This window comes from Anolis carolinensis, chromosome 4, assembly GCF_035594765.1.
Source record: "Anolis carolinensis isolate JA03-04 chromosome 4, rAnoCar3.1.pri, whole genome shotgun sequence".
In the NCBI taxonomy this organism is placed as follows: domain Eukaryota; kingdom Metazoa; phylum Chordata; class Lepidosauria; order Squamata; family Dactyloidae; genus Anolis; species Anolis carolinensis.
In genome coordinates this window covers 33,909,955-33,927,214 of record NC_085844.1, presented here as the reverse complement: position 1 = coordinate 33,927,214, position 17,260 = coordinate 33,909,955, and the positions used below count along the sequence as shown (strand labels likewise).

Below are 17,260 nucleotides of genomic sequence, written 5' to 3'. Positions count from 1 at the left end.
CGGCCAGGCTTGCAAGCAGCAAGGCTATACAGTGCTTTTCAAACTGGCCAACCAAGATTTCCCCTAGGTGAAAAATCCCCAGGCTTTGAAGCCACGAGGCTACTCCGTCCCATTCAACCTGGCCTAGCAAGGATGCCCTATGTAGAAAGTGGTCAGGCTTTTAAGTTGCAAGACTATTCATTGCCATTCAATCTGGCCAAACAATGATTCCCCTACAAAGGAAGTAGCCAGGCTTCAAAGCGGCTCTTTTGATTGAGGGTGCTACTCCAGCTACTCCAGAAAACAGCCAGGCTTTGAGGCTGCAAGGCTATTCACTGCTATTCCACCTGGCCAACAAATGATTCCCATAAGCCACAGCAACGTGTGGCCAGGCAAAGCTAGTATATATATATTTGGTCCATTCCCCTCCCATAATTAAATTTAAAATGGGGCAGAGTTCATAATTAATGTTTTAGTTAATCACTGTTTAGTGTATTGGTTTGTATTTGTGTTTAGTTTTAATTTTTAGTCTTCTTTTATTGTTTTTGTATTGTGTTAGAAGTTGTAGTCATATAACTCAATATATTTGGGGGGGGGGGTATTCCTCTCCCTTGTTTCCTTTTTTGTTTGAGTATTGTGGGTGGTGGGTTGTCTATGTATGTGTGTGGTCTTCTTTTTTCTTTTTTTTCTTTTCAAATTGTAATACACCCACAATGTGCATTACAAACATATACACATACACATACATAGACAACCCACCACCCACAGTACAGTAACCCCACAACCCACCCTCAGTTCTACCCACCACCTTGGTGGTCTTCCATGCAAGTACTTACTTACTAGAGTTAACCATAATTAGTTTCCAGTATCAAATAGGTTCTTTATCTTTAGATCCTTTTGGGGAGGTTATTCTACTAAATTATTTGGGACATCTTGCCTCACGTCTATTCATTTAGGCTTACTCTTTAGTTGCACTTAAATCTAACACTGGACTGTGGATAATATGTGGAATAAATTATTTTAAAATTAATTTTAATAGGATTAGTTGTATAATAATTTAAAACTTACTATTATGCATAACTTTAATTTCATTTTGTTTTAATCTATATTTTAAGCTGCCTTGCATATTGGGAGACCTGGGGGATACTGAAGATAGAAAGATAGATCAAACTTTCAGGATTGCAGTTAACTGTCCCTAGCTCTTCAGTACAAGGAGATGATTCGTCTTGTAGAAGTAAATTTCTACTAAGCCCTACTTATTCTATTAAACTGGAAAATTCTCTTGCACAAACCGTAAGGGAAGGGAGGGACCATTATTGTTCAGAGGAATTTCCCAGTGGATTTAATCACCAATGCTTTTAAAATAAAATTGCTTTCCACATGGTGGGAGCCATATGATTGTACAGATGTGAGACTGCTGCTCTCAGTATTCTGGCTAAGGCTGCTGGGAATAGCACTCCAGAAATATCTGGAAGAAAGCATGGTTCTATGATTTGAGATGAACTATTTCCAAAAAAGGGAAATCTGTCAACTTTGACTTTGTATCAGCATTGTGGTTCTAATATCGAAGAGTTGCAGATTTAGAGTTGCCTGATTTATTTTAGGGCTGGTCATGTTTTCTGCTTTGCACCCCATGTTTGATGGGGTTTAGCTCCCAAATCAGTACTTTCAGAAATGATACTTCCATTATGCCAGATCTAGGCAACAGAAAGAGAAACACAAGAGGCAGGGGATAGATTTACTAAGGATATTAACAGAATGTGCTCCTGCCACCACAGGAGCAGGCTCTTCTTTGCTGGTTGTGTTAATTATGCAGCTGTGAAAAGAGTTGCTCTTCTTAATGAAAATGTTCCATGTACTTAGTTGCTCCCTGCTAAATTTTCCTACTAGACAACATGACATTTCAGAATTGTGTGAAAGAAAAAGCTATGGAGTCTATGGGGGAAAGAAATAGCAATCTTTATGGCAATCTCCTTTGAAACCAGGAGTTAAAGAGAAAGAAATATCTGTTGGAATTCTGTTCACCACCAGCAGGGATGTAGCTCATTAGATCTGTTGATGTATGGAGAGGAAGTGGAGAGGAATTTTCCCCCTCTCATAATGCTTGAATCTGTGGTCATCCCATGAAGTGAAACAGTGGGGAATATAGGACAGACTACTTCACACAATGCAATCAAACTGTGGAATTTGCTTCCTGAAGATGTAGTGATGGCTGCCAGCATGGATGGCTTTAAAAGGGACTTATGGAAAAAAATTGCAAGTTAAGTCATTTGGTGGTAATGAGTCTTGATGGTTCTACATTACCTTGAGAACCAGGAGAAGTCTGCCTCTAGGAAGTAATTGTTGGGCAACAGCAGCAGGATAGTGCTATTGATCTATGCCCTACTTGTGGCCTTACCACAAGCTTCCAAGATTATCTAAATAGGTGGCTAGAGTAGTGATATCTTTCCTTTTGGATGATTCACTGTACACAAACTTCATTTCATGCACACAATTATTAAATATATTGTGCATAAAGTTACATTCATTCTATGTGTATATGAAACATAGATGCATTTAGTGTTTGGATGTGGATGCAATTGCCAAAATATGTACAGTATATGCAAGTATTCCAAAATTTTACAATTCCAAAATACGGATCACTTCTGGACTCAGATATTTTGGATAAGGGATCCTCAACCTGTACTAGAGTTCTGGAGTTTCTCCTATGACTCCAGGGCAACTCTTACTGTTTGGTAGAGTCATATGGCTGCCTCAGATAGAGGATTTGAGAAGTGAGAAAAACAGCAAATGATTAGTTCTATAATGTGATATTATTGTTTTTTCATTGCCAGGGAGGGAGAGATATGCCTGTGGGGTTTTCTGCCATCTGTGCAAAAATAACTTTGCGAGCATTAGAAATATTAAACCAAAGTCCAGTGCCAAACTTCAGTTTACATAGCTAGCTTCCTTCCCTTCCCTTTAGTACAGCTCTGCATTACATCAAGAACCTTCTCAAAAAGGATTGACATCTCTCACTTTCAGGGTTTTTGGAGTGCATTGGTGACTGTAGGATGAATGGGAAAATCCTTAGAAGCAATGGGATGCTGCAGAAGTGGCCTTGTTATATGCTTGTTTATATAATTGAGTGGGTCAGGTGCTGGTCTCCTGCAGACAGCAAAATATCCCAATTATCATTGGATAATGATTCAATATGCTCAATATGGCCTTCTCTAGCATTGTGTTGGTGGTATAAATAGACACAAGTACAATGTGATTCTGTATGTGACTTCATATAGCTGTTGTCGTGGAAGTAATAGATGATCTCCCTCAAGCAATGATCCCCAATCTCTTCAAGGTTCACCTTCTTCCTAATTCCATCTGGATGGAATTTTATGCTACATCTCCCAGTGTAGTGTCTCTTGACAGAATAGAAAATATATTTCAGTTCATACTGGGCTTAGGTGGGTGAGCACCACTTTGCATATTGCTCCAAAGCAGTGAAGAAGAATGCATTAGTGACTCACAGATTGTCTTTCCACATTTTTAGATTTTGTATAAAGGTGAGTTACATAGATGAATTGCATGGACTCATTTTATTCTGCCTACAGGCAGAGTCTCCTTGACCTATCAGCAGTCTTTGTTACCACTGATCATGGAATCTTCCCAGAACAGTTCTGTGGACTGACATATGAGTCACTGTATTAGATTGCTTTTCCCCCTAACTTCAGGGTTATTATAGGAGAGTAACACTAGGAAACTTCTGTGCAGCTCTAGGGCAGTGATGCTGTGGGATTTAATAATTTTCTTATTTCCCATCACATGAATCTGAGGGGAATAGGAGGATACCACACAAGTAAAGCCATTTCAATTTTAATTTGTAAATGGAACTGAGAGAAGAAAGAATAAAATGTGGTAACAAGATTGCTATATCCTCTTTGGATGAAGAAGGGGAAGAAGAGAGTCAAGATGAAAGGATCCAATTCAAACCAGAAGATGTTGATAGGAAGGAGCAGGGCCTGGTCCATCTCAGACAGCAGCTGCAAATGAGGAGGAGTCGTCAGTGGCACTTTACTCTTGAGTGGCACAAATTAGATTTGTAACTATGTGTGGCCTTCCTCTGCTAATTTTTTTGGAATGTAGAGGTGCTCATTTGTGCTCTCACCAGCTTTAATCATGACAAATATGAAGGTGATCTGCATTTTCTCCATTGCATTTGATTCAGTGTCTGGAAGCTGTGATGAGTTACATGAATAGAAGAAATGGAAGCCAACAAGGTGTAGATTCTATGGATGGCTAATTCCAGAATCCAGGAATTAGATAGATTGAATGGGAAAATGTAGCAGGTCTGAGAGGACCTTTCAGTTCAGACCTGTCACTGAGGATCTTGTTGGCAAGAAATAATTATGGTCACCTAACAGTGGTCTGTCACCTCCAGAAATCACAGTTTAGACTCCCAAACATTTATCTGGCATCCTGTTGTTTTTAGTGTTGTGCTATCATCAGCCAGGCAGAATATGTTCTTCAAAAAGTTTATTAGCTGAGATTGAACACATGCTGGGATTGCATTTATGGTGCTATTTTATGTAGTGAATCCTAAACAAAATTGAGGGATGTTATATAAAAAATATAACTTTTAACAATGTCATTTTTCTACTGCCGCCTAGTCCATTTGAAACTTAGAGTCACCTTGGCCTTTATGATACAGCCACTATTTTGTTATAAGTTGTCCATAAATCTGGGTTAGATGATGAGTGGTGCTAAGTTCACAGCCATTTTTGCATCAATGAGCTGTCACAAAGGAGCATATAATGGCAGCATTATACTTTGAAAGCATCTGCGTTTATTATTGCTATTTTTTTCCAGCCACAGAAAAAATGTTTGGTGCCAACTCAAGCTGAGCAATCCAGCTGGTGTAATGCAGGAGATTCATAGCTTCATTGATTTCTACAGAGCCTTTCTCTTGTACGCCTGCATCAAATAAAAGTTTGCAATGATTTTGTGCTACTCTACTTTGCTAGAGTCTGACTTCCCAGCTGTTTAGTCTGGCCAACTTGTGTGGCTTCTTCATCCCATTTTCCATTTGTACTTCCCTAATGAACAATCGCCAATGCTTTTCATGTATCCTATGTCTGAAGGCCAAATATTCATTATTTCAAAAGTTTTTCTTTTTCTTTTCTTTTTCTATCTTCCTTCTTTCTTTTTAATCAGCTCTGGGTGGATTGGGAAGAACAAAATGTGAAGTTGATCTCCCATCCCGCAAAGTAGATTGAGAATAGCCCAGCCAATGTTTGAACCTGGAAAAACTCCATTGGCACCAGAACACTATTTTATTCAAAATGGAATTCTGGATCAATTCAGGCACACATCTGTGTTATGTGTACTTCTGGGCAGGAAATGCATATTTGGAAAAAAATACTCTTCAGCTTGGAAAAGAGTAAGAGTTCATTAAGGAAGTAGGATTGTCTAGGAGTGAATAAACTAAATCTTAAGGTCTCATTTGGCTGCAAACCTATGAATGTTGAGAGTATATTCCATTGAACATAACAATAAACATCATTATACAGCATTGTAAATCTGGAATTAATTCTGTCCCAAATGTGTATTAATGAAACATATTAAGTATAAACAAAATGCAGAGAAGATAGAAAAGATTTTCTCATATCTCTCATTTGATTATCTTATGTTTGCATGGGGTACTTAGATCCTTTAGGGTAAAGCATTTCATTTCTATACTAAAAATTGGTTCATTCCAAGGAAAGCAACAATTGCATGCTTTCAAGCAATTTTCAACTTGTGTAGACCCTAAGGTGAACATATCATGAGATTTACTTGACAAGATTTGATCAGGGGGATTTGCCCATATCTTTGAGGCCAAGGAAGTGTGACTTGCCCAATATCACCCAGTGTGTTTCCATGACTTAAGCAGGATTCAAACCTCAGTCTCCCAGGGTCATACTACCTCTTCAGATGGGCTATCAGATGGTAATGATTACTGGTTTTAGCAGTTTTGCCACCAGTTCCCATCACACCTTGGAGAAGTACCTCCAAGCAGCTCCATGGTGAAACTGCCAAATAAAAAAAGTGCCATTGCCAAAAGATAGCCGGCAGTCAACCTGTTTTTCCATAGAAATCTACTGGTTGGCCCGGCTGCCGGATGCTTCCCCCCATGTGATAAGGTAGGGCTTGGGGTGACAGGTCCCCATGCTCCATGAGTGGGCACTGCCACGATCATCACTATCTGCAGCAGTCCTTAGTGATTCTGGCAGGATGTATGAGGAGGTCGCTGCATTCAAACCACTATAACATGCCTGCTGTATCTAGTTTGCAGCATGGAAATATGTGAGATATGAGTAAATGGGTACAACTTTCTTGAGTTTCAGCTTTTATTCATCTGGGAAGTATCAATATTACTGCATATTTCAAAAGTGATAGCAAGTTGTTACATTGGCCTTATATGCTTTTTTAATAGGACAGATATATTTCAGTCTTTGCTCTTTTCCCACTGTTAGGTAAAGACCTCTTATTTTAAAAAGATATTTATAATTAACTAGTTTTACAGACAGAATTTTTAATGGCATATGTACATATGCTGTACTTGAATTCTTATTGGAATGTTATTGCAGTGTTTTCAATGGTATTATAATGTTTTAAAATATTTGTATTCTAACTTGTTATTTTTTTTAAAAAATCTTACCAGGCTTCTAGCTGTGCCTTCTTGTGTCCCATGCAAAGAGAAAGTCAAGATATGGAATAAACAAATAAATGAATAATAAGATTCAGAGATAAAATTCTTTTAAAGGATCACTAGAAAAATTGCTTAATTGGACATATACTAAAATGTGTAAAAACACTTAGGGAATGACCCCCCCCCCCAACACACCTATTGATATTGTTGTTCTTTTTGTTATAGTGTTTATGAAAGGAGGAGAAATCAGCGAATATATTGGATTCATTAAATCTGGACACTGCAATGCTTACCGAATAATTCCAGCCCTTGTGAAGCTACCTCTAGGGAAAATGGTAAGGAATTACATTTCCCCCTAGGATATCTACTCTGATATCTACTCAGACATTTACTCTGATATCCTAGAAAATGCATCTTCTGTTTCCTTACTTAGTTCTTGAAGGTGCTTTCATGAATAATAAAAAGTAAATATAAGAATAGGAGAACATGGAAAGTTCTCTTTAAGCTTTCACACCATAAAAGAAAAGAAACAAGAATCTTGCTGCAATGATTATTTGCAGTAATACCTTTTGTTGTGGCCTTGAGTTATGCAGTTCACATCTCTCATTGATTAAATAGGGTACTGCTGTTCCTGTTATTCAAATCAGAGAGTTTGTAATAGATCTGTGAAAGATTATCCAATGAAGTCATGTTTGAAAAGATATTTGAACATGTTCTTTGAGTTTCACCCATTTAATTGTTTTAGGATACAGTCATATTGTGTACCCATCAATCCTGCTTCAGGGAGGGCACTTGTCTATTTGAAAGCATCTTCTTTTTAAAGAATAAACCATTCTGTGGAACAAAATATAGCAATTGGGAAGGAACTGAACACATACTGCATATACTCATGGAGAAATCTAGTTGCTTTAGTCAAAAGATGGATGCCAAAAGCCTGAGTTGACTTATCTACAGATCAATGTAAAGACAGCACCCATACTCTCATTTGAAAAAAAAAAATCCACCTTTTCAATGCCTTTGTGGGAAAATAGTGATAATGTTGACTGGGGCACTGGCACATTCCCCTCTCTGTGTAATGACTATTAACATATCTATAGGTCACATTAAATCCATAATTTTGTCCATCAAATCTGTCCTTGAATTAAAACATGAGATCAGTTTATGTGGAAGTTTAAATGTTACTTCCAATTCATTCACACCATGACTTGTTGAAGACATTGCATAAAACATGTAAACATATGTTAGCATATGCAAGTCATATGCAAATCTGTATCTGCTATTGTATATAGAACCCAATTTCCCCCCATATGGATACAAGTAAGGAAAGGCTTATAAAGGGTTCCCAAAGTAATCTTCAGCCCATTCCCTATGTGTCTTTTAACCAAATGAATATTTTGGATGAGGCTACATATTTCATGCTATTGTCTTTAACGGTTTGCGATTCTTGCATACTAAGGAGCATATCCAAGCCCCACCCCTTTCCAGTTTTAAAATATTTCTAATCCATTGAAGGTGCAATTTATGACAGAGCTCTTCTCCCAATTAACTTCCTGTCAGTTCCATCAGGATTGATTAGTGAAACATCAGAAGCAGTCATAAGAAGGGAGGGGGGGGGGAGAGAAGACAGTCAGAGATCATCTTCTGGACCCAGAAACCGGGACATAACTGTAGAAAACACCCAAAAATACATGGGATAGAAGCTCCCAAACTTGCCTGGGTTAAATCTCTTCAGTGACAGAGAGTAAGTGGCAATGCACCAATGCATAAATCGCACCAAGCACTGACATTTTTCTCCCATAATCCTGCCTCATGAGTGTGGCATGGTAATTTTTTAAAAGTCAGGTTTCCCCTCAAGGGGAGTCTGGTGTAAAATCAGCTGCTTGGGCCTATTACAGAGTTGCTGGATCGGAGAGAAAAGTCAGAATCCTCTCAAGTGGTGCTATGTTTAAGATCAGCTGTTTGAGTAGTGGTATCCAAGGGGGAAGTCTGGTATTCCATAAGCTTTTTTCCCCAAGGTTTTTTCTTTTAAAAATGAAATGGGCAGGGACTACACTAGTTTGTGAGATAAATTGTTTGAAATATCAATTTCATGAAGAAGAATGAGAAATGCAAGGATGTCCTTTATAGAATCATAGAGTTGGAAGAGACCTCATGGACCATCCAGTCCAGCCCTCTGCCAAGAAGCAGGAAAATCACATTATAATACTATGGGACATAACACCACAGTAATATGCTGCCCCCCCCCTTTGTGGAATAGAGTCCTAAGAAGTGAGGCCCTGTTGTCTGCATATAAGCCCAAAGTAATTTTGCTATAGGAACCTTGCTGTTACATGTTACATTGTTTTTCAATATTTAACATTGTTATCAGTTCTACCTGTTATGTATTACACTCAGCCCTCCACATTCCTTTTCACCCTAACGAGTGAAAAACCTCCAAACAAAAAATATATATATTGGGAGAACACCTCTCTGGAAACCTCTGGATCCTCCAGCATAACTGACCATAGAATTGCACTGGAGGACCTAGACATGATTGGAGGGGAAACTCTTAAGCCTCCACTTCTGGCAAAAGTTGACAATAGAGTCGGACTGGAGAACCTAGAAACTCCTAAAGAGAGCATTTTAATGAAATTTACAAATAATCAAAATCACAAAACCTGCCAATGTGGAAGTCTGGCTATACTTCAGAGGTCTACTATATGTGTATACACATTCCTGAATGTGTGTGAGTTATTGCTTCTCACAACATGACTAGTTTGCTTGAGAAAACTGTAGGCAAGCTCTAAATTTTCACGGATGATTTCCTAGAGCAAATCTTTCCCCAAAGATGTATTTTTCACAGCTACCCAGCATTTTGCATGGATTTTTGTTATAAATTGTGTTTTGTGTATTTTCTAGTTTTAGATAGAACAATAGGAACAAGTAACAGTTGTTTTTTTTCAAATTTCCAAACAGATTAAACAATTGAGACATGTCCTCATTGGCCAGTTGAATCCAAAGGAATCCTTTGGAGAAATGAGCCTTCTTCTACAGATTCCATCTACGTATACACTGAAAGCAGCAACCACCGTTGAACTAGGAACTATTGAGGCTTCAGCCATACTTGGTAAATACAGTATAATTTTATTTCCCTTTTAATACTGGTGTTTTTCAAATAGATGTACAAGAAACATGGATAAGAACAATATGAATAGCTTAAAGCTAGTTTAGTTTTCTTTCCTTTCCCTAAATTATTGATATTAATGCTCTCTTTACCCCATGAGACACTTAATTGATAAATTCTACATTCAGGTAGTTCACTGATGGAGCACAAGTGTACTTACACCATCATTATGGGGAGGTAGCTGTTCCATCATCTCTACTTCTCTTTTGCCAGTTCAACAATACCCAAGAGGCTTTGGACACAAATTTGCTACATCCTCTTCTGATCAACCACAGGATTGGTTGATCAGAGAATATTCAAAGAAGTCAAAATCCTATTCCCAGGTGTGAAAGGGAGCCAACTAGAAAACACTTTAGAGGCTGATCAGAGAATGGCTTTCAAAGTTGTGACAGTGTAAAGCGGGTTTTTCTTTGCCAGGGTATGAAAACAGCTGGAAGGCACTCGGCTTCATCCTTGGATGCACAACAAATGCTGTAGGAAGACATGGCTGTAGCCGGGAAGGGGTGGGTGGGTTAAGGGTTCAACCCCTCCAAATGTGTCAGGTTTTAAAGAAAACTGGTTTACTCATGAATTTTAACTGGTTAACCAATTTATGAGTAAACCAGGTTTTTTTTTCCAACCTGACACATTTTGGGGGGGAGGGGGTTGAACCGTTAACCCTTCCCCCCATCTAGCTATGGCCCTGTAGGAAGAACCACAATGTTTTTCAAAATGGAAATGCCAGTGTAACTGGGAGTTACTCTAATGTATGCCTGTTATGGGAACTAGTGTGGTAAAACAGTGAACATTGGACAATGCCAGGAAACCAAGGTTATGTTTCCTGCTGGCCATCAAAATACACTGGGTGACCTTAGGTAAGACACACAACCTCACCCCAGAAAACCCTGAGATAGATTCACCTTAGGGCTGCCATACGTTGGAAACAACCTATGGCAAACAGGAACAGTGTCAGTTATATGATCCGTGCCTTAGACTTTATCAAAAATACAAACCTTTCCAGATAATAGTTTGAGTTATGACAAAATATTCATAAATCAATGAGAGACATCTCTAAAAGATTTGGCAAAACACTCAGAACAACAGAACAAACCAAAGCTTTCCCCTCATCTTACTACATACTTTCGTTAAAGAAGCAATGCATTCAATTGTGTGAATAATTGTTATCTTCTACATTTAGTTTTGCTTGGATCTCAACCAGCTACTGCCATTTACATGCCCTTGTATGCCCAAAGCCGTAATATTATGCTATATGCATTTGAGAAAGTGGACTGTAAGCCACAATAGCTCGTGCTAAAATACTTTTATTAGTATTAAAGATGACAAAAGATATGTGGTCGTTTTCCTGGAACAGACTAACATTGTTACCTCTTTGAAAATGTTGACAATATTAGGAGAAACAGCACTGTAGTAATAGCATTCTTTCAGGTAGTTATTTCATAAAGCTCCTAACCAAAGGTGCCTTGGGCATTGCAAAAATAACATTTTATAACATTTGAGTTATTAACCTTTGGTGCCCTGGCTAAAATCCAATACAGATTATTACGTTCTTCTTCCTTTGATTCCATTTGCAGATTGAATTGGAAGCAATTTTCCTTGGTTATTTTCTTTAACTATTGTTGTAAACTACTCAAGTCCCAAGGTGGCTGTGCAGAGGAAGTTGTGTCAATAATCCCTGACTTCTCCCATGAGGCTGGCTGAAGGCTACTTTTTGTACCATATAGGAACATGTGAAAATCTCTGTTCAAAGTGAAACAAATCAAAGAAAAGCAAACTCATATTGGAATGTAAATAGCCATTGTTATTTGGTGTGTGTTGTGTGTTTTAAAAGAAAAACATTGAACCTTTCATTTCAAAATCCTCAATTTAAACAAAAGTGCTAGAAAGACTATCAGTATTTTGCAGAAGCAGGGAAGACCCAAGAGAGCCTCTGGCTCGAAGTATTTATTGAAGCAAAGTCAAATAAAAATGGATGTTTTAAAGACTGTTATTTAAACATTATCAAGGTTGAACAGAGTTTGCTTAAGGTTTGTGAAAAGCTTTGGGTATCTTCTTACCTTTACCTGAAGCAAGTGCCCATGTTTGATTTTTCATTTCTTTCCATTGAAGTCTGATGGCATGAAGCACTGTAATGTAACTTAAAAGAAAAGGCAAAGTAAAGAAGGACCAAAGGTTATGAGACATCAGTTCTTGTGCTGAATAAAAATAATAAAAAGGAAATGTGTTCAGATTTCCTCTAAGCTATTGAGGATCTGAAAAAAATGCCACACATTTCAAAAACATGAAAGGTGTTTTATGTTATTGAAATAAGTTTTTTTGTTCAAAGACATGCAAAATAAGACGTGTAACTTGCTTGCAGTTGAGGTATGGTTTCTGTACTCTTCCATAGTTGTGTGAAACTTCAGTAACCTTTTGTGGCTGTAATGTGACAAATTGGACCTCTTTTCTCAAAATGGAGCATGTATAAGATCCTTCCATCTCCTATGCAGGAACATTCATTTGTTTATATTACTAGTTAATATCACTGTACAGTATAGTGTCCTGATTCAGTATAGTGTCAGGAAGAATAATGTCCACTCTACTCCTCTGTTGTTGAACCTCATCTGGAATACTCTATTCATTTGTCCATTTATAGATATCAGAGTTCAAGAATGCTATTGACAATCTGGTATAATAACCAAGCCCAATAAGAAGCAACAATATAGTGAACGTATAAGGAGTAGGCTTGTGCATTTCAGCTGAACCTTGATCCGTTTCTGCTGGCCAGACACCGGTAGACTGCACCCCCCAAAAATTAGTGTTGCACCCCAGGTCGGGTACCCCTAAGATCACAGCACCATGCAAGAGTCCAGAATATAAGCAAACAGTTTATTGTAGAATATATCAATAGATTAGGAAAAATGCAGGAATAGAGAAAGAAAAGGTATATTCGAAAAGGTTTAGCAATCAGCAATAATCCAATAATCCTGAAGTCTCAAACAGATTCAAAGGTAACACAGTCCAGAAATAGCCAAAAATCACAAGAACAGCTAAAGTCCATAAGCAAAAGGTATCCTGAGTAAAACTGATCATGAATATAAAACAGGAATATAGAAACTTCCAAAGAGCTTGACCTGAAATCAGGCCTAGCTCAAGCCTAGCTTCTTACTCCATATGCTACATTACTTGAACTAACTAAACTCCTTACCAATTAAAAGCCAGCCATGAAAGCATTCCGTCTCCCTCGAAATCTCTCCCCCACTTTCCCACGCAACCACTCTGCCCAGCAATGCCTATTAGAATCAGAATCATAGAGTTGGAAGAGACCTCGTGGGCCATCCAGTCCAACCCCCTGCGAAGAAGCAGGAAAATCACATTCAAAGCACTGTCTGCTCTGATCTGCAAATGAAGGTCTGTATTGATTTCTGTATCTTCAGGTTCTTTTTCCTGGGAGCCTTATGTATCACTTAATTTCCAACTCACCTCCTCCTTATCTAATGTGTCTGCTGTTCTGCTTGACACTGGAGGCCTGCACTTTCACTTTCCCAGTCAACTTTCTCACTGTGAGCAGCATCATTCCCTTGACTGCAATCTTCATCACTTCATGTTGCAGACTGATCTGCAACACTGGGCGGGTAGCCAGATACTATAGCCGTTTTCGTATCACAGCTGGAAAATATGGCCAGATCTGGCCCATTGGCAGCAATGGAGGGGACCCTCCCAGGGCTTCCCTTCCCATCATTTTAGGCAATGGCATAGTTTGACCTTATATCCTTCATTAAGATCTGGATTAAAAAGTATCAGAGTTAAGATACCACTCTTTCTGTGATCCGTTTCCCTTCTGTCTGTAGAGAACACCTGGGTTTTTAAAAAGGGCTTAAGATAGCACTCTTTCTGCACCTTGTTGATGGGAAGCTACCCACTGGCGTGGAAATCATTTATTGGACAGATGGCAAGCTATTTAACCTCAGCAGACTAAAAGCCAAAATCAAGATCACAATAAGATCTGTTATAGAACTCCAATATGTTGATTATAATGTAGTCTGTGCTCATTTAGAAGAAGACCTGCAAGCCACTCTAAACATCTTTGCAGAAGCATATGAAAAGTTTGGCCTCTCCCTGAACATTAAGAAAACCAAAGTGCTCTTTCAGCAGACACCAGCCAACCCCTCTGTAATGCCGGAAATACAGCTTAATGGTGTAATGTTAAAAAATGTTGACAATTTCTGCTACCTTGGCAGCTGCCTCTCCACAAAAGTCAGCATTGACACTGAAATACACCATCTGAGCTCTGTGAATGCAGCATTTTTCTGAATGAAACAGAGAGTCATTGAGGATTGGGACATTTGTAGGGATACCAAGATGCTTGTTTATAAAGCGATTGTCCTCCCAACCCTGTTATACGCCTGCAAAAAGTGGACCATCTACAGACGTCACACTCAACTTCTGGAATGATTCCATCAGCGTTGCCTCCAAAAAGTCCTGCAAATCTCTTGGGAAGGCAGGTGGACAAATGTCAGAATGCTGGAAGAAGCAAAGACCACCAGCTTTGAAGTGATGATCCTTTGCTATCAACTTCACTGGACTGACCACGTTGTCTGAATACCAGATCACCATCTCTGAAAGCAGTTACTATACTCCCAACTCAAGAATGGAAAATGGAATGTTAATGGACAGGAAAAGAGATTTAAAGATGGGCTTAAAGCCAACTCTGGCCCTTGACCATCTAATTGGAGATCAGCTGTGACCAACAGCATTGTGGAAGTCGAAGAGGCACAAATAGAGGGCAAAAGGGAGAGACGTGTCAAGAGGAAGGCTCGTCAAGCCAACCCTGACCGGGACCACCTTCCATCTGGAAATCTAATGTCCTCACTACGAAATAACATGATATACAATAAAACTATTTGTGTAGAATATTTACACAGGCATACACAAACACATCTCTATACATTCTAAGGACAACAGGACTTGTTGAGGGCCTCAAAATTTGCAGAGGAAATCTGCAAGATATATTACACTTAAGGTTTCCTCTGCAAATTTTAAGGGCTACAAATTATATTGAGACAAAGCAACCTGCCATTGTGATGATACCAATTGGCTGGAAAAGGGAAAATCTAGGAGTTGTGGGTTCCACTGTGGATTTATTCAGCATTGTCAGTATAGTAATCCACCAGCGTCTTATGTCTGAAATGAAGTATGCTAAACAAATCAAGTGTATAAAGTCATTATAAAAGACTAACAAGAAGTCAACTTTTGTATCACATAATTTTCCAGGCTGGCTTAAAAATAGTTGATTTTCTTCGTTCTTACTAAAGCTCTCCTAAAAGCAATAAATACAGGCATTTATATAATGCTAAATGTTCAAAGTCACAGTCATTTCAGGTTTCCTAATTTTTATAGACACATACATACACTATTTCTGTAAGGGGATGAAAAAACAGATATAAAGAAATAAAATATCAAGATTGTATTTATTTATATCCTGCCTTTCTTCTAATAATGGAACTCAAGGCAGAGAGTAACATGTTAAAACAATACAAAGTCAATAAAAGTGTAAATATAAGATTTTAAAAAACAATTAAACATTTTATAAGTTTAAAAAGTTAAAGTAAAAAATATTTAAATTCATTAAAATTAATTCCATACAAATTCTTAAATGCAATATAAAAAGCCCAACTTTCAGCAATATGCAAAACCAGGGCAGCACTAAAATGTTTTGACCTGCTGCTGGTATAAATGTTGTATCTTCCTCTATTAGCTTTAGTATACTATATGTTATAAAGTTATATTTTCCTTATAAACAACTTAAATAGCAAATCTTTAAAAAAACAGGAGTAAACCTTTACTTTATGATTTTCAAATAATATAGACCACACTTAAATAATTGCAAAGTGATTGTACACAGGGGTCTACAGTGAGGCTCTTAATTTTTTGTTAGCATATTAGTGAGATGTCATTTTATACAGAAAAAGTATATCTTCATGCAACTGTGCATGTGAATAGCAGCAAAGGCTGTTAAGAGCTACATATCCATTGCCCTTCCTAAACATCAGCTACTACACCCCAATCGTCTCTTTGGCGTGAATATCAAGAGAGGGGAGCTCAATCTACCTTCTGTCCTTCCCTCTTAAACAGATGATTGGTGCTTTCACTTGTTTTCTTGAAGGGCAGTGCAACACAGAGACTCAAAAGCTCAATCATAGCTGGAGATTATGGGTTTTCCTCTGAGCAGATAATTTATTTGTTTGAAATAAATTGTAACATTGTCCTTCAGCAACATAGATAAGAGGGTGGTCACATAAATTGCCAGTTTTCACTGTAAAGTGAAGAAAGAAGTGTATGAGAGAGTAGTAGGAGGCAGAGTAATGACACTGACAAGGCAGGTGATGAACAACAACCAGTCATTCCCCCTCCCCCCCCCAAAAAAAAACCCCTTATTCTTCGTAAACTATAACAAGTTGCTTTATTTACTAACAATTATCTATAATTAAACATATAATCTTATGAAGGAGAGAGCAAGAGAGAGGAAAAATATGGTTGTAGGTCATGGCAATGCACTATGAGAGCAAGGATAAAAAAGCAAATAAAGAGGAAGTCAGCAAACAAGCAATTAAGCTGTGGAGCTTTGCAATGGACCAATCCTGTTTAATTTCCTTGTAAAAATGCTGAGCAAGGACATGTCCAAGTTTGGTTATGGCACAACAATCATTCATAACCATGACAATCCAGTTAGACTACAAAGAACCCTCAAAGGTTTTCTCCAAATAATCAGAAGTAGTTCATGTAACATATATCTATGGCAGTGGTTCTCGACCTGGGGTCCCCATATGTTTTTGGCCTTCAACTCCCAGAAATCCTAACAGATGGTAAACTGGCAGGGATTTCTGGGAGTTTTAGGCCAAAAACATCTGGGGACCCCAGGTTGAGAACCACTGCTTTAATAATATAATAATAATAATTTATTCTTGTACCCCGCCCCATCTCCCCGAAGGGACTCGGGGCGGCTCACATGGGGCCTTGCCCAACATCACAATATAAAATCAAAACAAAAACACAAATTTACAACAATAAATATACACTGGGCCTGTGTATACCGTTTAGCCTGGTGTAAATGTGCAGCACATCCATCATTTACATGGGCAGGGGGTGTAACTGCTCTTATTTTATTTTTCATTTTCCCTTTTTTAATTCATTTTTAAGATTCAAATTTAACAGAAAAAATACAAATAAAGAAAACATGTATACATATTAAGCACACATAGCAAACGAACATAAACTAACACTTGTAAACAAACCTCCGAGGGTCCTAGCCACAGATGCAGTCAAAATGTTAGGAGAGAATGCTACTGGAACTTGATCATACAGCTCGAAAAACTCACAGCAACCTATAACTGCATTTTTTTTACCAATGTATATTTCTAACCTAATTACGTATAACTCTAAAATAGAAACATATATGCAAAAATTAGTTTTAA

At 38.1% G+C, this 17,260-nt stretch overlaps 1 protein-coding gene across 2 annotated transcripts in view; it reads left to right on the top strand.

Annotated features, from left to right (window-relative positions):
• Positions 1–17,260, top strand: part of cnbd1 (cyclic nucleotide binding domain containing 1) — a 180,346-nt gene that overhangs the window by 124,744 nt on the left and 38,342 nt on the right. For both annotated transcript variants that reach the window (XM_062980202.1, XM_062980201.1), the window contains exons 9-10: positions 6,872–6,981; positions 9,602–9,752. In XM_062980202.1, coding sequence (XP_062836272.1) covers positions 6,872–6,981; positions 9,602–9,752 — 261 coding nt within the window. The remainder of the gene's footprint in view (positions 1–6,871; positions 6,982–9,601; positions 9,753–17,260) is intronic.